This window comes from Rhinolophus hipposideros (assembly GCF_964194185.1).
Source record: "Rhinolophus hipposideros genome assembly, chromosome: 15".
NCBI lineage: Eukaryota > Metazoa > Chordata > Mammalia > Chiroptera > Rhinolophidae > Rhinolophus > Rhinolophus hipposideros.
The window spans coordinates 9,539,482-9,563,205 of NC_138061.1; the positions used below are offsets into that span (position 1 = coordinate 9,539,482).

Genomic DNA, 23,724 nt, shown 5'->3' on the forward strand with positions numbered 1-23,724 from the left:
ATGTGTCTTTTGGAGCAAAAATTAATATAAGACTCAGTCTTACATTATATATGACCCAGTATTATATTATATTATATTATATATTATATTACATTATATTATATTATAAAGACCCAGTCTTATGTTATAGTAAAATAATACCGGGTCTTATACTAATTTTTGCTCCAAAAGACGCATTAGAGCTGATTGTCCGGCTAGGTCTTATTTTCGGCGAAACACTGTATGAGATGGTTTCACACCGGTATCTCTGACACTGGCCATTCACTCAACAGCTCCACTGTGTAGATGCACTGAAACTGACTTCACTAGTGCCCTACTAGTAGACACAAAAGGGGTTTCTAAGCCTTTTGCTATTATAAACACTGTGGCAGAGTGACCTTCTATATATTATTGTGTGACTATTTCTCTACAGAAAATATTCCTTGCAGTGAATATGCTGGGATAAAGGGTATGTATTTTTCATATTTTAAAAGATATTGCCAAACTACCCTCCAGACAGGTTTTATCAATTCACACTCTTATCAACAATATATAACAGTGCCTATTCCCCCTCATCCTGGCCACATAATATATTATCAAATTCTTTATTTTTGCCAAGTTGATAGGTTAAAAAAAAAGAAAATCTCATTGCACTTTTAATTTGCATTTCTCTTATGAGTTTTCATATAAGAGGCTGCTTGTTATTTTCTGTGTATCATTTGTTCTTATTCTTTTCCTATTTTCCTATTGTGTTGATGGTCTTTGTGTAATTAATTTGTAGAAGCTTTGACTAATAAGGAAATAAGACCTTTGTCTGTAATGTGTGTTCCACATATTCTTCTTAATCTATTATTGGCCTTTAGATGTTGTTTATGGCATCTCCTGCTATACAATTTTTTTTCATTTATGGCTTCTGGGTTTTGCGTTACATTTAGAAAAGCCTTCCCAGATTATTAAAAAAGCAAAAAATTTTCTCCTGTGTTTTTCAATTTTTTTAAACATTTAGGTCTCTGCTTTATCTAGAATATATTATGATGTAAGAATGTTTAAATCATTCTTAATTTTCAATCTATACACAGAAAAAAGAAACCAATTTTAAACAAAAATAAATCGAACTATCATCAGTACCAGAGATTCCATATCAATCTTTTCCTTTTCAAAGGTGCTAACATATTCAGAGAGGCTAAGCGCTTCCAGAGTTTCTTGCAAAGTTAGGACTTCTTCATTTTCAACATCAAGGTCACAAGACTCATCCAATGTCAGCTTTGGCTCTTCAGGCATCTTTAAAAAACAGTAGGGGAAACATTACAAACTCAGAAAATGCCCACAAAATGTCTCCTGATCTACAGAAAATCCTAAACAATTCTGTTCTATACACAAATCATAATTTTTGGTAATAGTAATTTGTCCTTATTCTTGTCCATAGTTTTATGTTTTCTGAAAAAGCGTGTAAGTTTAATCAATCACTCATGCTCCCATTTCCTACAATAACAACGAGCTATATGATTCCATGAAACTTGTAAACCTCAATGTATTTGATATACAGAAACAGTTCAGATTCTGGAAAACTGTTCAGCTCCAACTCCAAATCTAAACGTTAACTGGGCCATACCTGCTTTTCCTGAAAATGTGGCTGCTTCACAACTCCATTAGCAACAGCAAAAGGCCCAGAAGACTTTGACAAAGTCAAATTTTTCTGATTAGACAGGATGTCAAACAATATTAAAGAACCTAAAAAAAAGAAGCATTTTGCTTTATAATGTACTAGGTGCTTTTTATAACACTAAATACATTCATTCTCCTACCTTTTTTTTCAAAGTCCCTGGGCAGAAGTCATACAAAAGTTAAATGTTAATCAAGATCTGATAATCAAGATCCTTGTTTTACCAAAGAGCAGAATAAATGAAAATGGAAAGCATCCCTACGTAACATGAAAGGTGAAAAGCAAAGGCGGAATCTTAAGTCAAAGCATTCATTTCCACCCTTTATAAAACTTAAAATCTGTAATTGTCAAGCTTGCATCGACACACCCACACTGAAAGCAGTGACGACTCAACAAAAATTGTGTTTAAAATATGGGTATTTGACAGTTTTACCTAAACTGTGACCAGCAACAGAGATCCCTCCTTTGAATTCCGGGTTCCGACTCAGAAAGAGTGCGTGCAGACGATTTACCTCCATTCCCACTTTTTCCACGATGGTCTGACAGTAGGTGGGGCTATTGTAAAATAAAATATCTAGCAAGGTTTCATTGGTAAAGTGACGAAACCGACCAATACTTGGTAAAGTGATTTTCTTAACATTCCTGTTTAGAAAGGAAAAAAAGATATATTCAGTCAATAGCCACCGTAAATCTACGGATTTAAAAGTTCAGATTTTGAATGTTGAAAATGCACTGAGTAAAAAACTCCCACAGACTAATTATGAGCTGACTTTGCAGACAGTTGTTATACATAAATCAAGATAAAGCAAAAAGTTGCTCTTTGTGCCTATAACTGTACTATGAATTTTGGGGTTCTCTGAAGAGTTATCATATAAAGTAAGGCCTATGAAAAGATCTTAATTTTTAAAGAAGAAAGCCTACTCTTCCCTTTTTTTCTTCTAAATTATTGGAAATCAAGATACCTGACAAAAATTGTGGGTGTAAAGGACAGCAGAAAAAGTAGCAAAAGAAAGAAAGGAGCTTCATGGAATGAAAATCTTTCCTGGCATAAGAATGGCCACAGCAAAGCCCAAGAACACCCACAAAGAAGGAAAACCCCCTCATACTGGGCCCCGCCTGGACAGAATACTGAAGGTTAGTTTTATTAAACTACGTGCCCTGAAACACTGTGACGTTCACTAAAATTCAGATATGTTATTAGCCCTGTGTCCCCGCATAAATATTACCTAAACTTCAAAAAAAAAAAATTACCTAAATCTGTGGTTCTCAATGGGGAGCATTCAAAATCGAGCATGGGCATTTTCAGTTGTCCCAGTACCTGGTGAGTGTTGTGGGCATTTAGTGGCATTTAGACCAAGGATACTAAAATGGCCTACAATACACACGCAATAGTTGGACATGATAAAGAATTGTCCTGTCAAAAGAGTCTCCCTTGGGGCAGCTGGTTGGCTCAGTTGCTTAAGAGCACAGTGCTCATAACACCCAGGTTGCCGGTTCAATTCCCACATGGGCCAGTGAGCTGCGCCCTCCACAACTAGAGTGGAAACAACGACTTGACTTGGAGCTGATGGATCCTGGAAAAACACAGTTTCCCAGTATTTCCGAATAAAAATTAACACTCGTTAAGTCAGTGGTTCTCAGCCAAGAGGCAATTTTATGCCTTAGGGACATGTGGCCATGACCAGAGACATTTTTGGTTTTCACGTTGTGGGGAGCAGTGTGCTACTGTGTTCTAGTGGGTAGAGGCCAGGGATGCTGCTAAATACCCCAAAATGTACAGGGCAGACCTTTATCTAAGCCACGATAGATTACTACTTTAAAACCAGCTTAAATTTCCTAGATTCTCTTAAATATTTACAATAGGAATGCATATATACATATGTGTATGCACACGCACACACACACAGAAAAGCAGCTAATAAACTTAACAGCCAGTATTCAATCATGTCAGAGCAAGTATAAAATTAAAGTTAAAAAATACATTTGTTCAATAGCCAAGCTATGGAAGCAACCTAAATTTCCGTTGATAGATGAATGGATAAAGATGAGGTGGTACGTATATACAATGGGATATGACTCGGCCATAAAAAAGAACGAAATCTTGCCATTTGCGACAACATGGATGACCCTGGACAGTATTATGCTAAGTGAAATTAGTGAGTCAGAGAGAGACAACTACCATATGTGGAATCTAAATAAATGAACAAACAGAAACAAACTCATAGATACAGAGAACATTTTGACGGTTGCCGGATGTGAGGGGATTTGGGGGAATGGGTGAAAAAGTGGAAGGGATTAAGATGTATAAATTGCCATAGGGTTTCTGGTCGGGAATTCCTGCCCGTTCTCATGAATTTTTTTCGCTTTCCCGTTCCCGAATCCCGAGAAAAGTTGGTCAGGAAATTGGGAAAATTGGCTCCTTGAACCCAGGTGGTTGGTAGTATCAGCCGTCACTTTGTGGAAACGATTCATTGTGGAGAATAGAAAACAGTTTATGTCTCAGGATTTGGGAACGGGGAAAGCGAAAAGAATTTCTGAGAGCAGGCGGGAATTCCCGTCTGGAAACCCTAAATTGCCAGTTATAAGAAGTAAGGGCATGAAAAGTTCAGCATAGAGAATACAGTCAATAATATTGTAGTAACAATGTATGGTGCCAGATGGGTACTAGACTTATTGGGGTGATCATTTTGTAAGTTATATAAATACCTAAGCACTATCTAAATACCTGAAACTAACATAACATTATATGTCAACTGTAATCAAAATATTTTTAAAAGTTTTTTTTAAATGTATTTGTTGAAGTCATAATAAACTTCATATTACGGCTTAAATTTTCAAACTACATTTGATTAATCTGAAAAACAAGTTAGGAAAATTCACAAACCTGTCAACACCTGTGGCATCCCCACCCAAGGAACTATGCCAATGAACTGGAAGGAACTCCACTCTGCTTATTTTCCGATCATCTAAAGATTTCTTGAAATGTGTCTGCAGCAATTTGAGAGAAACCACCCTAAAATCATCCACTTAAAAAAAAAAAAGACAGGGAAAATGACAAGTTAAATTCTTCTAGCTTGATAGGTAGTTATTCACAATTACCTCAACTATGCCAGTATTCTTTTTTTTTTTTATTACATTTATTGGGGTGACAATTGTTAGTAAATTTACATAGATTTCAGGTGTACAATTCTGTATTACATCGTCTATAAATCCCATTGTGTGTTCACCACCCAGAGTCAGTTCTCCTTCCATCACCATATATTTGAGCCAGTATTCTTAATAACACAAACTCTTCAAGAAAAAAAAAGGAGTTAGCCCCAAAATAATAAACCTAACATTTAGAAAGTTCTTTTAAACTTTTCATTATTTTAGAGGAACATATAAATGACTGAAAACCATTAGTCTAACTACCACTGAGGGGAGACTCTGGACTCAAACGACCTGCTCCGACAGACCACGATACAGGAGAGGCTGACTGTGCCCTCTCGGCCTCACTCGGTTCCTCCCTTAAGGGTGGGATGACTGTGGCAGCACCTATCCCCCACGGCTTTGTCGTGAGGGTTAAATGACACAATATATGCAAGACACTTGGCACATACCAAGTATTCACTAAGTATCAACTATTACACAGACATAAAAATAAAACTTCAAAAATTTATATAAACCAGGCAGATTCGTACTTCCATTAAACAACTTCTCACAGCTATTTCACTGCAAATCAGTTCAATATACAGGTGTTCCTAGTTGCTGGAAGTGCTCAGGCAGAGGCTGTCAGAAAGGTTAAATGATTTCCAAGACCCCATCTAATTCCTCACAGCCTAGAAATTTATGTGTTCTATATGTCATAAGAACAAATCAAGTAGAAACTACTAATTCCCAGGGATCACTTAAATTTCCTCTTCCAGTCCCTCAGTCAGTGGTACACAGCTGGAAACTATCTTAAAAATGAACATTTCAAAATCCTTCTACTAGTTCTCAAAGCATTCCATGAAATAAAATGACTACCACTTACCACACTCAATAATGCTTCTGAAGCGCAAGTCACACACCGGTCCAATGCCATGTACCATGAACACCAAATGGTCGACCTGAGGCATTTCCCCTACAAAAGAAACACACACACACACACACACGAGTTGGAAATCTGCTTGGGTTTTCCCAATTAAATAGCAATATTCTAGATATCCCTTTTATTATTCCAAACTTGTCAAAGAAATTCATAACCCTTCGAACCTGATAGGCCTCAGTACCCTCTATGAAAATAGGAGAATAAAGCTCAAAGGCGGTCTTGGCAAGGAACAGTGAACACAGGAGTGGAGGACGTAGGCCGCCTCTGATCCTAGAGCCTATCTGCACAGACGCCTGGCAGTCTGGGACCTAGAGAGGGTCCATAACCTTGTGAGTTCTTCAGAACTCCCCAGGGCACTAACCCTCCCATGGAGAAGCAATTTGTCAACATAAAACGTCAAAATCTTTTCCCCAAATCCTTCTCTTCGATTTGTAAGATTCACCTATACCATATATAGGAACATCTCCAAGTGAAATCTACTATTTTTTTTTTTTTTAAATGATGGTGGTATATATTTGCGTTTTTTTTTTTTTTTTTTTTTGAAAGCCCACTGGCCCATGTGGGAATCGAACCGGCAGCCTTCGGAGTTAGGAGCATGGAGCTCTAACTGCCTGAGCCACCGGGCCGGCCCCTGAAATCTACTATTTTACTGTGGTTATTTCATTCACATTCATAATATGACCACAATCATTTTATAATTTCACAAGACAATGAAATAAATATGAGGTATGTAATTGTCAAAATAAAATACATGCTTTCAAAGTGTAACAAGAGAAAGCAAAGCACAGCCACTGGAGGAAGGGCTAGCACACCATGGCTCATGGGCCAAATCCTGTTCACTGCCTGTTTTTTATAGTTTTACTGAAACACAGCTATGCCCATTCGTTTACATACTGTCTACGGCTGCTTTCCCACTACAAGGGCAGAGGTGAGCAGATGCAAGAGTCCATAAGCCCACAAGGCCTAAAATATTTACTATTTGGCCTTTACATGAAAAGTTTGCCACTCCTGCACTAGAGTAATACAAACTAGTTGAGACATGACAAAATGAGCCTCAAAACACTGGCAAATGTCTAGTTTCAACCAGCAGTGTTTCTTTACAACAATATATATTTTAGAATCTATATTACGTGGTTTGTATATCTTCACAGAATTCTAAATTAAAAAATAAACAGGTAAAACAGTAATAAAATGTTTAAAAAGATATGTGCAAATTGGTCTAATTTCTGCATGTTTTGGCAGGTAATCCTAATAATTGTGTCTTTTTCTCATCATTCTAAAGAATGATATTAAACTAGGAAAGTCTAGAAACGACCTGGATCCTAAAAAATTATACACACCGTCAGGAATTTCATCAAGGTTATCATCAATTCCGCGTTTTACAACCCTGGGCCTTGTCTGTCCATCTTGTGTGGTTCCCCATTCATCTGGCACTGACGAAGGCTGGAACTGAACAATGACCTTCAAGACACAGGATTAGGACAGAGCTCACCTCCAAATTCATTTCCACTACAGGCCAAATAAAGTATTTCAATAATAACAATTGTATCAGAAGTAGTGTAACTTGATCTACTGTTACAGAAATGTAACATAAAGGTCCAAGTTTACACATAAGAAATTAAGGAAAGTTACCTGCAACAGTAACAAAGGAGTCTAGTTACAAGTTCATTTTCAATGCCTAAAACTGATTCATCCACCACTTTTTAGAAAGACGTTATAGTAAATCAACTGTGTTATATTACACCTGATGTCATATGAAAATTTTTCTTAAAAAAAAATGAATACATGCAAGATGATATGTAAATTTTTTGTTTGTATACAAAACAAAAGGTTAAAAAACAATTAAAACAACAAAAGGATAAGAGTGGTTACCATGAAGAGGAGAAATAGGAAATGCAGAGGTAAAAGGATTTTATTTTTTGATACCTTTTTATGCTCTTTAAATTTTGTTGATGTATAAATGATTTTTACTTATTTTAGTATCAATAAGGACACAGGTGGTGAGTATATATGTCATTTTTGGTTTTATACTTTTCTGTGATAAATAAATAGCTTATATTCTGAGAAACTACTGTATGCCAAGCACTATACTAGACACTTTTGCATAAATCATCCCACTTCATTTAAAATATGGCCCTGGGAGGTAAATCTTACTGCAGGTGAAGAACCTGGAGCTTAGAGAGATTAACGATGTGGTAAATGAAAGCATGCAAATGCCACTAATCAATATCTTAAAAAAAAAAAAAATTCTGAAGACAATCAAAATAAAAAGAGGAAGAACATATTTTACATTTCAAAGGTTGAAACAAAACAACATCAAGGGCAGGGTGGGCAAATAGTACAGCCTGTAGGCCAAATCCGGCCCCCACACTTGATTTGACAAATAAAGTTTTACTGAAAATAGCCAGGCTACAAAGGCAGAGTTTGACAGCTGCAACAAAAACCACATGGCGTATTAAGGCCTTAAATACTTAATCTCTAACCCTTTACAGAAAAAGTCAGCTGACCCCTGATCAAGTGTAAAAATTTATCAAGCAACTTCTATGGTTTATACTAAGCTTCAGCTAACATGATGCCATAAACAGAAACTTCATGAGACAAATTTAAATTTCATTTTTGTTTCTACGATCAATACAAACTATAGTAAACTTAAAAGCAATGCACTTACTTTTAAACTGTTTAATTACTGCAGAAATTAAACATTTACCAAACATATTCAGCAAAATAATTATCTAAATGAACGTGAACGCTTTAATGTCTTAAACAGTATCATTACCTTTGGATTGTGCATAACGATTGTCTCTCCACTTGGAAACTCTAATCTGCGGTGCCACTGATTCGTGGTTACAGCTCTTTTATATTCGGCCTACAGTAATGGAAACAACATGTAACCCATTATGACAAAGCTGCATCATGTTACGAGAAAGTGTGGGAGAAAATTGTAACTATCATGGTAATAAAAATAACAGGAACAGCAGCTCCCTTGTACTAACTGGTCACCATACTTACCACTTTACATATATTACCTCATTGAATTAATTACTCTCAATCATTCCTAAATAACATTATCCCCATTACATAGAGGCAAAAACCAAGAGTTAGACAGTCTTGTCTGTTAGTTTCCCAGAGCTGCCATGACAAAGTACCACAAACTGAGCGGCTGAAAAAACTCAGAAATTTATTTTCTCACAGTTCTAGAAATCTGAAATCTGAAATCAAGGTGTCAGCCAGGCCACGTTCCCTCTGAAACCTATAGGGAACACCTTCCTGGCCTCTTCCTAACTCCTGCTAGTTTGAGGGCAATCTTTAGCGTTCAATGGCTTACAGAGGCACCACTCCGATCCTCTATTTTTCACACTGCATTCTCCCTATGGCCGTAAGGACACCAGTCATATCAGATAATGGGCCCCCCCAACTCCACTATGATCTCATCTTAAATAATTATATCTACAACGACCCTTTTTCCAAACAAAGTCATATTCTGAGCTACTGGATATTAGGACTTCAATGTATTTTATTTTCGGGGGAGAGGAGAGGGATGGGGTAGGATACAATTCAACCCCTAGCAGACACTTTAAGTTCACAGTTGCACAAGATTATACATGGTAAGTAGCGAAGACTGAACTGCAGTTCACTCCCGCCACAACTTTGACACCAAAGACTTGACTGCTCAACCATTTTCTTGCTCTTCCTCCACATACACTATTCTGCTTTCTATAAGGCAAAAGTCTGAAGGTCTCTTGAAAAACTCAAGACGAGGTAAGGGGGAACCTCTGGTACACCCACTGTCCAAAGACTTTTTTTTTTAATTAGTAACAGAGATTATTTGAGGATCATGTCAAAATAGAAGCGTTTCTTTTTGTCTCCGGGGCAACAGTAACAATTCCTCTCCATCAGCATCTATCCATCTAACCCTCTTCTTTACTGTGTTTTAAATTTTTAAAATATATTTATTTATAATTTTTAAAAGATCACAAACAAAAATGTTTAAAGAAAGAAGTTTCACTATCTTAAGAATTATTTTCACTTCTACATATTCCCTTTCGATTCATAGGTTTAAAATAAATCTTGTCTAGTACAGCAAGTTTCTACATATCATTCTCCAAAATGGTCTTGGTTATTCTTGACACTTTAACCTTCCACGTAAAATTTAGGGGCAGTTTGCAAATTTCACCTAAAAAACTCTGATGTGATTTTGATTGGGATTATATAAAATTTATAAAATAATTTGGGAAGGACTAGCATCTTTATTATATTGAAACTGCATCTACGAACTTAATATTTGGCTCCATTTCTTTGAGGTCATCTTTCACGTACTTCAATGCTATTTTGTAGTTTTTCTCCATAAAGTTCATATATATCTCTTGTTGGACTTTTTTCCTACTTAGCCTGTAGTTTTGGTAGTCCTATAAACATTATCTTCTTTTTTATTATGGTTTCTAATTGGTTGTTCCTATTATAAAGAAATGTTATTAATTTGCACAGTAAGTACACTTAGCATCATTGATAGGTTCTTAGAAACTGCAACTTGACTGTGAGCTCCTAAACAGAACATAAGGCCAAGTTCTTGCTTGAAGCTACTATGCAAACTATGAATCTAGGGCAAACGAACATTTTAGAGACCCTCTTTTATGTTAGTATTCGTGTTGTTTTCAAGTTTAATGTTAGTGTTGGTTACACACGTTTTGATAACTCCTATATTAAAAAACAGTAACTAAAATGTTCTAAATCTCATGCTGTTGAATTCATTTCAAATATTTAATACTTAACAATCAAGTAAAATTATCTCAAGAAATTAACACAAGTATATAAAACATTAATCACCAGTTTTAATAAGTCTCATCCTGTTTGTTTCTATTCTGCTTTATATTTGTTTTAATAAATCAGAGGATAATTTCACCGCTTTTACCGAATATTAATTTGAAAAGCATCCATATGCTTGGCATGTGTTGTCGTCAAGAGACCCCAGCAGCCCAAGTTCTTTTGAAGGTTCGATGAAAGTACCTTATTAGATTGGTGATGCAGCCCTGAAACATTCTGCCTTTAGACGCTGCGGCCTTCATAACTGATAGCACCACTTAAATAGCAGAGGATCAAGGTAGGCTCTCCTGCAATGAATCCTGCTCCACTGTGACTGGTGTTACATGCGGCTCCAACGTACACAGGGCCTGTGCTTCTTAAAGAAAAGCATAAAGGAATAAAGCCCACGTACCTCTAGCTTTTCACTGAACTCCTCTGTATAGGGAATAAATCTGCTATCTGTGTCCCCTTTGTAAAACCAAGTGCAGCGCCTCACTTCGGCTGGCTCCTCTTCCCAGTACACGGCTTTCCTTCTTCGGTCGTAGAGGTAAACGTCATAGCGACCTCCATCTGTGCCTAGAACCACACTCTCAGGGTCTGGCTGGACTGGAGCACAAAGTACACATTTTAACCCAACAGTTACAAAGCACATTTAACAGTAATAAGTGAATACAGTGACTGGCTGATCCTGAAAGACAAAGAACTAAGCTCATTTTTGTTTAAAAATAAAAGTTTAAGATTAATCTATACTGATCAAAATTATGATTCTTATAGTGAAGAAGAAACAGCCAGGGTGAAATTTTAAAACATAATCATAAAATATTCAAATAACTGGCGGATTTTTTTTAAATCAAAGCAACAATGCTCCATGAAGCATATTTCTAAAGAGTATTAATAGGTAACTTTTAAGTTCCACGACGAAATACCATCAGGATAAACAAAGAAACATATTTCCATACCGCTTCTCAGAGCCTTAACACACTCCTGTGCACTGTCTACTCCAAAGGGGGACAGTTACAGCATTTCCAAAACTCACCTGACCATGGAATACTTTTTCCACAGCATCTTCAGGAATGAGTTCAATGGAAAATGCTTTATAAATGCCCGATAGCTACAAATGAATATGTAAACAAGAAAATTGGCCACACCACACCCCTCCCCGCCCAAAAAAGAAAGAAATCTGACACCTGGATTATATGAACTACTCTATTTCTCTGATTTAAAATACCTTTAAATGAAACAAGTAAGAAAATTACTAAAACACTTCTTCAAGTACCTTGCTCAAACCACTCAGGGCTTATGTTAATATCACCATCTTAAGGTACAGAGTCTGGTGGGACCCACACAGATTAAGAAACCTGACATTTCACAAAAAGTAAGCCATACATAAATACTCTTCATTTCTTCTCTTCCTAAAATCAGATATAAATGATGCATGATCAGTGCTTACCTGAATTATAGACTTCTTCAAGATTCAAAGAGTCAAACACACTGAAAGGCATCCATAGTTGTTTGCATTCTACCTCCTTGCAGTAAAACCAGTGGGGCTGAACAGGTTCATATTGGTTTGGAAATATAAAAGGAGGCTGGCCCTGCACAGAGGGACCCACAGGTCTAGCAAGTGCCTGCTGCTGTGCTGGAGGGGTCAACCCCGCCTGCACTGGAGGAGGAATCTGCAGGGGACAAAAACGTGAAGACCGTCATGCTTGCTCAAAGGAACAATTTTGTACATGCTTCAGACCCACTACCAAGAGGCTGTGTATTGGTATGATTTAAATTAAATGAAAAGAAGCCCATTCTCTATCCCCAAGAGTCAAGCGAGCTTACACTCTGATTATTATACCGCTCTCTCTGCCACTCTGGATTGGGTTCTTAATTCTTTCTTTTAATCATTTCCGTTTTTGGATTTAGTTGACTTTCCTTCGGAAGTCAGTTGAATAATTGGGTGGGGAAAAAGCACAAAGGAATTTCATAAAATTTACCCAATGCAAATGTTATTTCATTACTCTCCTCAGACCAACTTTAACTGTCTAGATCCAAACCCCATAAATGTAAATAAAAGAAATGACATTACTGGAGTAATCAATTTTAGTCCCTGTAAGCAAGTGTTTTGATTGAATAGTATAATTTAAAAATGAGCAGCTGTAATCTGTAAATAATTACTTCAACTCTCACATGTCTTTAGATCACATTTATTAATGCTGTCTTACACTAACATCTGGAAACACTGGCATAAGTTAACTCATTAAAATCAATTACTACTTCAGTATATAGATAATATAAACTAAAATGTGGACCATTCAATGAGCCACCTTTAAAAGAATGTTTACTTCAAAGCATATAGCTTACAAAAAATATCCTCTGAAAATAATTTGTCATCATATTGATTATAAAAAGCACAGTGCTTTTAAAAACACAAGCTAAGTGAGTGAGAGAGATTAAAAATTAAAGTGAACAGTTCGGACATAAAAGCATCTCTCCATACCGTAGGTGGCAAAGGTCCTGCAGGCATCTGGTACGTCTGAACTGGGGGTGCAGAGGGTGAGGGGTGGGCAGGCTGGCCTGGTGCTTGGCACTGCTGCAACTGTGGTGGTGTGATATACGGATTCGCTCTGCTGCTGACAGGAGTATGGCGGTAGGGATTGTACCCTTGTTGGGCTGGGCTCCCAAAATTCGAAGGAGAGAGACTACTTGGCTGAGAAGGCAGGTAAGTATTTATTCCCATCTGTGAGGAAGGTGGAGCACCATACTGAGCCTTCGAAATGGATGGTGGAAATGCATTCAGAACATCTTGGGATCCGGTTGTAAAGGGGGGAGCAGCTGGGGGCTTGGAGAACGCCGACTGCCCAGCCAATGCAGCTGTAGTTGTTACCGGTGACTGTCCAATAGTCCCAAAAGGGTCACTACTGCTTGATACCTGAGAGAAATAACTAAACGTCTGTGGGGTGGACGTGTGAGCGGAAGTCTGACCGAGGAAGCTGTCCTCCTCACCAACATCCGTGGAATCCTCTGAAACAGACAGGAGAGCAAAGGGTTGAAAAGGTCCATCATCGTTCTGTAGCTACGATTCTGCACAGCAGGTCTAGCCCTGTGCCTCTTCTTTTGTTGGTCAAACCTACATTTCTGCATTACAGAAAGAAATGAAAAACTTTTTTTCTTTGAAAAATTTTTTATGAAATGAAAAACTAGAAAATATGAATAAGAAACAACGAAAGAAGGAAAAAATTATAATTCATTCATCAGCCCACCTCCCAGAGATAAGCCCTGTTAACACTAAAATTTTGATACATACCTTTCCATACTTTTTAAAATAGTTACGTATTATTTATTTTGTATATATAAATTATACATAAAGCTTTTAAAAATAGAAAAAAATCTGTATCTACTATTTTTATGTACTCTTTTGAATGTTCTTTTTTCCTGGTATAAAATCAAATATGATTCCCCTATCCAAATACACATAATTTTTTTCTACAGTAACGACAAGAAACTAAAGCACAGATATTAACTCTGTTGAGAAAGGATGCGTCAGGGCTCTTACCTACAAAGCACTCATTGTACAAATGACCATGGGGTATTTGTATTCACAAGGCAAAGTGGGTCAACCGTGAATCGCCATGCCTAAAATCACACAGTATCACAACCAGATAATTCGTCATTAAAGAATGCCAAATCACAAGAAAAGTCATTTTCTAAGCAAGGGAAACTCTCCCCCTTCCCTTTGTCCAACTTGATCTTCACTGCAGGTATTATCAGCACCAAACTATTTATCTTCTCTTCTGTTACCAAGTTGTAAAATAAACGCATTTTCTCTCTCCATGGCCTCAAAAGTCCAGTCTATTTTCCATACTAAACTTTCACAAGCCCTTAGAGCTTGTAACTTTCGTTTTCCTCCTCCTAATCTTTTCCTTCTCCAGTCTCATTCCCTTATCTCCTAGTGCTGAAGGCGGGGAGCAGATTGGAGGGTGGACCCATTCCCAGCACACAGGTACACTGTGGTCCCTGCTCTGGAGACCTGCCAAAGAGAGTCTTCTTTCAAGCTCTCGGCTCCATCTTGACCGGCTGAAGGGGGCCGATAGGCTTGCGTTTCTAGGTTGCTCCCATCATATTTCATCAATTTAACTAAAATAATCCACTATTCAAATTACTCTTCTAAGTTGTTTCTTTCTAACTAAAAACAAAATATCACCTCCTACACAAGGCCCTTTGTCTGCTTGCATCATTCTACTTTATTTATTTCCAATTTGCACCCTCTTTTTTCAGTCATGTAAACCTCACTTGGACTCATCTGTATTTCTTAGTTCCTCTCTCAACAACTAAAAGCATGGAAAAAAACCTGATATCTTTTATCCTTTAAGACAACTTGGGGATCAACCTGATCCAAGTTTTTTTTTTTCTGATTATCATCAATTCCAAATGAAATACTCATCTCAACATGATGCCTGCCTCACCTCGGAGGCCCTTTTTAATCACATTTGGACACATTTGGCATCGAGACACCTACCTGTATACTTGTGACACCCCCAATTCTGTCTCAAACCAAGGCTCTTCTCATTAATGCCAGTACCCATTTTCCAACCTCTTCCTCAATACTTTTCGCAGGTTCAGTCACGTATACCTCAAACTTAGTAAGGGAATTTACCGTCTTCTCTGTCCCCCTCCACGTGCTCCTTTTACCACACCTGATTATCTCAGCAGATGTTTACAACATCCGTCCATCCACTCAAACCAGAAACCTCACTTCTCAGACTCCTCCTTCTCTCTCATACCCTTCATTTAATCACTCAGATCTTCAAGAAATATGTACACAATAAAATACCCCAAAAAAAGAAATATATACACAGTACCCATCATATGCCAGGCACAGACCTAGGTCTTGGGGCTAAAACTGAATGAGGAGAGGGGGACTCTGTGCTGAAAGAGCAGAGATAGTCTGCCTCCAGTGAGTCACTAAGTCCCAACAATTTTATTGTCAAAAAATCTCACATTTGGTCCCTGCTCTTCACGCCCAGTGTAGCTGACTAGGGCTAGAGTGGCATTCACTTCTGTCTGACTCACAATGGCATCCAGACTGACCGCTCTGGCTACCGTCGGCATTTACTCCAGTGCAATCTCAGAACACCCGGTCTTTCCGAAACACACTTCTAATTTCACTGCCTTGTTCAAAATCCTTCAAAGCCTCCCCCACCTGCCATAGGATAACTACAAACTTCTCAGTATGTTATTTGAGGCCCTTCATGACCTGACCCCTCAAGCCGCTCCCCTGCACACACTCTAGTCACAATGATCTACTGAGGGAGGGGAGAAGGGGGGAGAGACAGAGGGAGAAGGGGAGGGGAAGAGAGGGGAGGAGAGGAGAGGGGAACAGAGGGGCGAGGAAGGGAGGGGGAATATGAGCACCTACCACCAAATCTGTAGGTTTTCTCAGACCTCAGACTTTTACGTATGCCTATCTCAAGACACCCTCATTTCTGTGTGCCCTTCAACACTGAGTTCAAGAATCACCTTCTCTGTGAGCGACATCCTCTCCCAGGTCAGCCAGCCTGAAACCCACAGCTTTCACAGCAGCCTATCAATCCCTCTCCCTAGCTTTATAAACCTGCAGCACAACTGCTTGCACAGGTGAGTAGTGTGTGCATGTATACTGTGCAGTCATAGGGGGCAACGCTCTCTGCTCTTCGGGAATAGGGCCTGGCAAATACAAGCTGCCCAACCCATGTCAGATGAATGAATGAAATTGCTTCCTATGTGTCTCTTTCACTGAAATGACTAACTATTGCTTCCAGTGAGACAGGTTCTTCTTTGGTCTCTGGAAATTCTCTGAATGGGTTTCAAATGGTCAAATCTTTTCTAGACATGGAAAAATAAATTGTTACAGAATTTTAGCTGTAACACTATTAATTTTCTCATTAAAAAATAAGCTATCTCCTGGGGGTGGCCTGATGGTGCAGTTGGTTAGAGCGTGAGCTGTAAACAACATGGTTGCTGATTCGATTCCCACGCGAGCTGCGCCCTCCACAACTAGATTGAAGGACAACGACTTGGAGCTGATGGGTCCTAGAGAAACACAGTTCCCCAATATTCCTCAATAAAATTTAAAAAATAAAATAAAAATAAGGAAGGTATAGTTATCCTGTAGTCAACAATGAAAATGCTTATTAGCATTGATTGATAGTGGCACACACACCCCAAATGCTGTATAGCAAGGATGATGGGCATGAACCAAACATTTGGGAAGCAGAAGGTGACAGGAAAACTCCATGTATGACCTTCTTTATTCCTGCAACCTCCCACAGCACTCTGCTCCAGCTATGTTAGTCCTTCACTAGAAAATGGCAATGCCCACTGTCAAAATGAGACATACACATATTCCTGACTTCATCCTTTTAATTCAACAAGTATATACTGAATAACTGGTCTACAGCACACCAGGCACTGTTCTAGGTATAAGTTCCTGCTCTCATGGAGCTTATATCCCAGTGGGATAAGATAAACAAATATGTGTGTGCATGTCAGGTGTACACACCAAAAAACACAGCAGAAGGGAAAAGAAATCTGCGTGTACGATGGCCTCCAGTTTGCCTTTCTTCACTTCTCTATGAAACTTCCCTTGGTCCTACAAGCAAGAATAAATTATTCATTGGAAACATATTCAGCGTTTACCGAGCACCTATGTGCTAGACACTACAGATGCTAGAAATAAAAAGGTAAATAAGTCCCAGCTACCAACTTCAAGAAGCCCACAGTCAAAACAGAGAGGCAGATGTGTTTATTTCATAAACATTTATATAACGCTTTGTGCCGTTATATAAGGCACCGTACTTAGTGCTTTACAAAAATGAACTCACTTCTCATTACGGCCCTAAGAGGCCGCACATATATGGAAACTGAAGCACAGAGAGGTAAAGTAGCATGCCTGAGGTCACACAGCAAGTCGCTGGCAGGGCCAGGGCTGGAACACAGTTCCAGCTTCTAAACACCATGCTCTGGGTTATGCCACACTATCGTTAAAAAGCAATCGTCCTATAATGACAAAAATATGAGCAAGGAGCCATGGTGCACATAGGAGAGGGAACGTAAGAGAACAAGGAACAGCTTCTTAGAGGAATAATGCACCGTCTTGGAAGCTAAGAATTGCATTATGTACCTCTACTTTGCAAACATCACACGTCTATCCTAGGAGAGATCCCATTATATCCTAGGAGATAAAACACACAGTAGTGTTGTAGAAGAGGGAGCACTGCCTAACTTATTTGCATTCTCTGCAAGTACCTGGCACACCAGTACGTGTTCAACAAAAACTTGTGGAATGTCAGCGCAGCAGCGTCCAGCGCGCGGCACAGAGGGGTCCTTCCACCAAGAGCAAGCCTCAGGTCCTGGCGCCTGCCTCCAACATCCCAAAGCACCAGACCACTCAAACGTGGCCACAGACAGCTCTAGCAATCCACCCAGAGGAAAGGAAAACCTCCAGCCCTACCCTCGTCAGCCCCCGCCCGCCTCCCCGCAAACACTGGCCCCACCAACTACCTCCGGGCAGCAGCAAGGAGGCCGAGGCAGCGGCGGCTTGGGTGACTGGGATGAAGGGCACATTGAAGCTGAACTCCGTGGCCGAGGATGAGAAGAGTAAATTAGTGCCCGACGAGGAGATGGAGGTGGCGCCGCCGCCACCGTTTGGTTTCCTCTCAGCCATGGTCGCGGCCCACCGTCCGTTACACGTCTCGGGGAAGCCGGAGCCGCACCGCCGGACGGAAACCAGTCACACTCGGGGCCAGCACACTTCCGCACTTGCGCACAAGGGCCGGAACTCCGGGCAGCTGCTCGGCGGCCCTCCCCCGGTCCCTGTTGGCGCCGCCTGAAATTAACATGGCGGCGCCAGCTTCACTCCCGTTTCCTAGCACGTGACACTCGCAGCCGCTTCCCAGGCACGGCTGGAAGCGGAGGCGGAGGCGGAGGCTCGGGCAGGAACGTGGGAGAGTAAGTCCTCCTGGTTCTGAATCAAGGAGCGAGTTGACTCTGGAAGTCACGGACTGCGAGGGCGCTCTGGGCTTCCTAACAGTGCGGACAGGAGCTTTTACCTGGCAGAGTTTGGAGGACTGGCGGAAGCCCGCAGGGGCGGGTAGCAGAGCGCTGCCCACAGACAGAGGTGTGGGGGCCACTTGCAGCCAAAGCCTAGACACACTCGCCCGTTCTAGCATCTACACGTCTTTCTGGACTGAATTGAACTCTTGTCGTTGGCCCAGAGAAGAAATGGTAAAACGTTGTAAGTTTTAAAGCCATAAATGAAAAAAAAAAATGTTTAAAAGAGAAACCGGGTAATTGAAATTTAGGGATGTGACGTTTTAAATACCTCTCTCTGTCTGCAAGAATCGGACTAGTTCAGTCTCAAAACGCACTGTGGATAACGTGGGTCTAATTGTCATTTTTCATACAGAGATTATGAAAGAAAAAATAACAGGTAAGCACCTTCTTGCAAAGTGGGAGAGGCAGATATGAGACCTCAAAAAGAGTTTTGAAATTATGACACACACACAGCTGTTCACACCCATATAGAACCTCTTTATTCCTTAATTCAGTAACTATTTAGTGTGCTTACTGTCAGATAATGCCAGGTACTAATGAAAGCATTAAGGATAGATTTTGTTCAGTACTAACTATTGCAAGAGGAAGAGGGCACCGCATGAACTAAGCAAAACGAAAGACGAGAAACATTTTAAAGACTGTGCTAAGGCAAAGGTACTCAAGGGTGCCAACAAGTGTTACCCCATGTGACTAGGCCACCTGAGTTTGTTAATTGGCACTTATCTTAAGGAGCAACAAACTTTTATCTTTATGACGGGCAATGGTACAAGTCAGAGCAAAGTACCCACCAGGCTGGGAGGAGACAGTTCTCTGGTCCTTGAGAACATAGTTCTGGGTGACAGAAGATGTAGATCTCGGGAGCAGAGAAAATATTTATAATTGCAAACTTTCTAAAGTAACTGCTTTTAGAAGGGGCTCGGGGGACTATATGCCTATCACCGGGTTTTGGCCGGAACAGTATATTCTGGCTGTGTAGAGCTTTCTCAGGCAGGCATTTTAAGGTGGGTAGGGATCATCCTAGGCACATGACCTTACGCTGCTAGAAGCCATACTAGAGTTTGGCCAAAGAGAGAGTCTTTGTCATTACTACGGGTGGGCAAGGCAATATACTAAACCTGGGGGTAGCATGGTGTCTAAGGACACAGGACCCTTCCTTCTTGGATATCGCCTTGTCTGTCAGAAAGACACCTAAACACATAATAATAAAGTGTGATGGAAGTTATAACGTAGAATTTCCCAAAGTGTGTTATATGGAATATTGATACCATCAGGGGAGGGAGGTAAAACCCTTCTATGGGGAGCAATAGCAAATATTTTTAGTAACACAGTAACACAAAAAGCTTCCCTGAAAAAGAAAAATTAAAGTTAATACCTGAAAGACAATTAGTAGAAATTCATGGGAAAAGCTTGAGGAGGAGGGTTGGGGGAAGTGGTAAGAGACATTTTCAGATAAAGTTACAGTATGTAGGGATACCCTGAGATGCCAGCTTTGGGTGTTAAGAGAAACATAGGTTAGAGTATGGCTGGAGCCCAGTGAGCAACTGGGAGAAAGTTGGGAGATGAGATGAAAAGTGGGTCAAGGCCAGATGATGCAGGATCTTACAAGTTAAGAACAAAAGGGAGTCAAAGTAGGGTGGAGAAATAATAACATTTGCTCTGTAGAAAGTCCACTCTGACTTCAGTGTAATAAAACAGATAAGGAAAGAGCAAGCCTGGAAGTAGGACGAGCAGTTGGCAGGCTGCTGCAGTGAATCAGCTGAGCAATGATGGTGGCTCAAATTAGAGTGATGACAGGAATAAACAGAAATAGTAATTTCTGGAGAAAGATGTCAGATCGAATAGATGTAGCTTCATTTTTTTCCTCCTGAAACTGTTGAAAATACAAATGGGTTCATTTGGTATTTTTAAGTGTAAGTCCATAAGGATGAAGAGAATGGGAGAGGCTACTACGGCAACATTTTGGAAGGCCCCCCAAAAATGGACAAGTACTAGATGATTTAGAAAACCAGTAATGGGGAGAACTCAAAGGCAACTTTATTGGCACCATAGAATCAACAAAAGTTACAGGACCTGATAACCGCAGGCACCTCTGGACGTGGCAGTGAAGGGGAAAAAGAAGTCCTATAATTAGGAGGATTGATTAAAATTGTTTAAGAAGCAGTTAGGTCCCCTTCCCCACTTGAGTAACTGGACTTCTGACCATCCCCCTTCTAGGAAAAAGACTGTAAATTTTCCCTTCTGGAGAGAGTAAAACAAAAGGAAGATTAAGCAAATATGTGCATACTGAATAATAAAACAATTTCTCTCACAACCCCAGCCCAATTGCTCTACTCAGCTCCAAGAACACTAACTGCCTGGTCTTCAACATCTAGGCAGGAAATTAGAAGAATCTTTTTTGGGTCTTGTGAACAAAAGATCTGGAGATACTGAAACCAGGGTTTCCCAATAAGACAGACCAGCCAGATCACCCCATGATTAAGCTCACAATCAACAAGCCCCAGAACACACCTTCCACTACCCCAAGTACTTCTTCGCCACTTGCTTTGGGCTTCCAGCCTCATTCAGCTTGAAATGAACTCCAACTGCTTCTGCTCCATTGGTGGCTCTTGCACCTGCACTGGCTCCTGCAAATGAAGAGTACAAATGCATTTCCTGCAAGAAGAGTTGCTGCCCCTGTTGGCCGATGTGTTGTGCCAGGTGTGCCCAGTGCTGAGGGGCATCGGATAAGTGCAGCTGCTGAGCCTGATGTGGGGAAAGCCAGCTCCCGAATGGAAATAAACATGTACAAACTTACATTTTTAAATTTTTTCCTACTATGATGACCCACTTGATACATTCCTGTTTCTACGAAAGATTTATCTGACAGTGTTTCTGGTCCAAAGACCGTGTGCCTAACGCTTCAAAAGGCCAAAATGCAAAATGTCCAAGTTTGGAGTAAGGAAAGATTTATTGATTGAGAAGGCGCCAAACAAAGTAGGAGACCTAGTGGTATTTCAAGTCCATTGTAAGAAAGTACAGAGTTCAGGTTTCTTTTATGTCAAGGGAAGGGGAAATGGGAGAAGCAAGAGGTGACTGACCACTGCAGACATCTGAGCACCAGCAGGGGGCCAAGGAAGATTGTGCTAGTTGATGTGAGTCCAGTCATGAGGTTCCTGATTATCTTTGATAAATAATTTTTTTTTTTTTTTTTTACCTACTTCCCTTATCTCCTCTGGAGAGGCACCTCCTGGTAAGGGACTGTTTTTGTGAAACTCAAGTTACAAGCAGAATTCCTCTATTAGCATGGCTATATACAAGTCTAAGCAGAAGCTATTAGCCTGAAGGGCATGGGAACAAAGCAGCCTTGAACAAGAGGGAGTCAGAGAGGCCAAGCATTTCACTCTGTTTCAACAATTTAACTCACACAAACACACACACACAAAGGCCCATTTATATGCTCTGAGCTCCCAATCACCTTCTTAGTCTCCACACTTTAAACATGCTCACCACAGTTGAGAAGATCGTTTAACATGAGATCAAAACAAGACACACACAAAAAGAATAGGAAATGATAACTTAGAAAAAAACAGCCCACACAGGAAGACAAAAATATTAAAATGTCTATCAATAATTATCTTTAGAGGGATAAGAGGATTGGCAACAAAGAAACAAGATCAGGGTGTTAATCAAAAAAAGAAATATTCAGGGAACAAAAAATTCAATTCCCAAAAACTAAACCAAAAAGACAAACATGGAAGCTAAAAGAGAAACCTAAGAAAATTACAGTGCTAGGCAAGGAAATCCCATATCTGAATATTAAGAGTTCTGCTAAGACAGAGAAATGCAAAGGAGGGAATCATCAAAGAAAAAAATGTATTTTTTTTATTCCCAGAAATGAATGATACAAGTTTCCAGATTAAAAGGATTGAGTATTCAGCACAATAATTAAACACACACACACCAGAACATGGAGACAGATTCCCCAAGGTTCCAGAAGGATAAGTAAGTCAAGTGCAAAGGAATTCAGCTCCCAAAATATTTACCTCTCAATTACACTTTCTGAGAAAGCCTAAGGAGGAGATGCTCCACCAAAATAAAGGAATAAGCGAAGGGTCTTTCTATGTGGGAAGCAGAAACATGATATTGGTAAAGAAATGGAAGCAGGCCCAAGGTGGGGGTCACTTGCCCCCAGAACCAAGACTTAATTGCAGCTTCAGCCCCTCCCAGGAAAGTGACATTAAAATAATCAGTGTGGAATTTCCTGATCAACACTAATGAGGTAATCTGCCTGATAAGACTCCTTTCCCCAAAGGTAGGTTACCTTACCTGAAACAATCCTTTTCTTTTGCTAGTAACTTGTCCCCCTTCCCGTCTATAGTACAGCTCCTTGAAGCAGCTGTTTACTAAATAGGCTGCTCAATTCATGAATCAATAAAGCTAATTAGATCTTCACATTTACTACTTGTTTGAATTTTTGTTCTTTAACATATTTGGTGGCAGCAGTGGGATCTGAAGCAAGCTTCTGAAGGCATTCAGAGACAACAAGAAACACTAGCATGGTATCCTGCAAATCCTTGGAATTCACTGTCTTTCTTGCCATCTTTGAGGGCTGGGATAAGTTCTTCAAAGTTCTGAACTTTGCTCTCTTTGCATCGAGTTCCCAATCAAATTGGCTTTTCAGTCCAGGAATTCTCAGCAGGTCAGCTTCAGCTGGCAGATGGTTCCATCCAGAACACAGATCCCTAACTTGTGGTTCAATCCGCAATTCCCCAGTTGTTTGGAATCCATTTCCTCAGTTGCAGTCCGCAGTCTATACATATTTTTGTTTTCTAAGTCTTAAGGCTTGGAACACTTTTCCCTCATTTTTCACCTAGCTAACTCTGATTTATCTTTTAAGTCCTAGTGTAAATGTCACATTTTCAGGAAATCCCTGAAGCACCTTCCCCCTGACCCTACAATCCTCTTTCACTATAATAGCTGGCACTGTTCATTCCTCTTATAGTATTTCACTTTTTCTTGTCTGGCACCTATCAGGGTTGTAAATGAATAACTATTTATTAATAAATCTCTCACTGGACTATACATTCCATGAGGGCAAGGATGGTCTCTTTTTTCACCCCAGTATTTCCAATGCCCTCAGTAATTACTTGTAGAC

The 23,724-nt window shown here is 39.8% G+C and overlaps 1 protein-coding gene and 1 pseudogene across 2 annotated transcripts in view; one reads left to right on the top strand and one right to left on the bottom strand.

Moving 5' to 3' along the window:
• The window catches only part of SEC23IP (SEC23 interacting protein), a 37,120-nt gene extending 18,822 nt beyond the window's left edge, over positions 1-18,298 (bottom strand). The window contains exons 1-11 of the mRNA XM_081073864.1: positions 18,039-18,298; positions 12,997-13,520; positions 11,962-12,184; positions 10,924-11,117; positions 8,488-8,577; positions 7,052-7,172; positions 5,655-5,744; positions 4,527-4,668; positions 2,076-2,284; positions 1,592-1,710; positions 1,108-1,260 (exon numbers count right to left, since the gene is read on the bottom strand). Of these exons, the coding sequence (XP_080929990.1) occupies positions 1,108-1,260; positions 1,592-1,710; positions 2,076-2,284; positions 4,527-4,668; positions 5,655-5,744; positions 7,052-7,172; positions 8,488-8,577; positions 10,924-11,117; positions 11,962-12,184; positions 12,997-13,520; positions 18,039-18,201 (2,028 nt within the window). The 5' untranslated portion in view covers positions 18,202-18,298. The remainder of the gene's footprint in view (positions 1-1,107; positions 1,261-1,591; positions 1,711-2,075; positions 2,285-4,526; positions 4,669-5,654; positions 5,745-7,051; positions 7,173-8,487; positions 8,578-10,923; positions 11,118-11,961; positions 12,185-12,996; positions 13,521-18,038) is intronic.
• Positions 18,299-21,161: 2,863 nt separating this feature from the next.
• On the top strand, positions 21,162-21,330 carry LOC308507979 (metallothionein-1-like; annotated as a pseudogene). Its single transcript has one exon. The product of its transcript is annotated as a metallothionein-1-like (transcript).
• Positions 21,331-23,724: the final 2,394 nt, after the last annotated feature.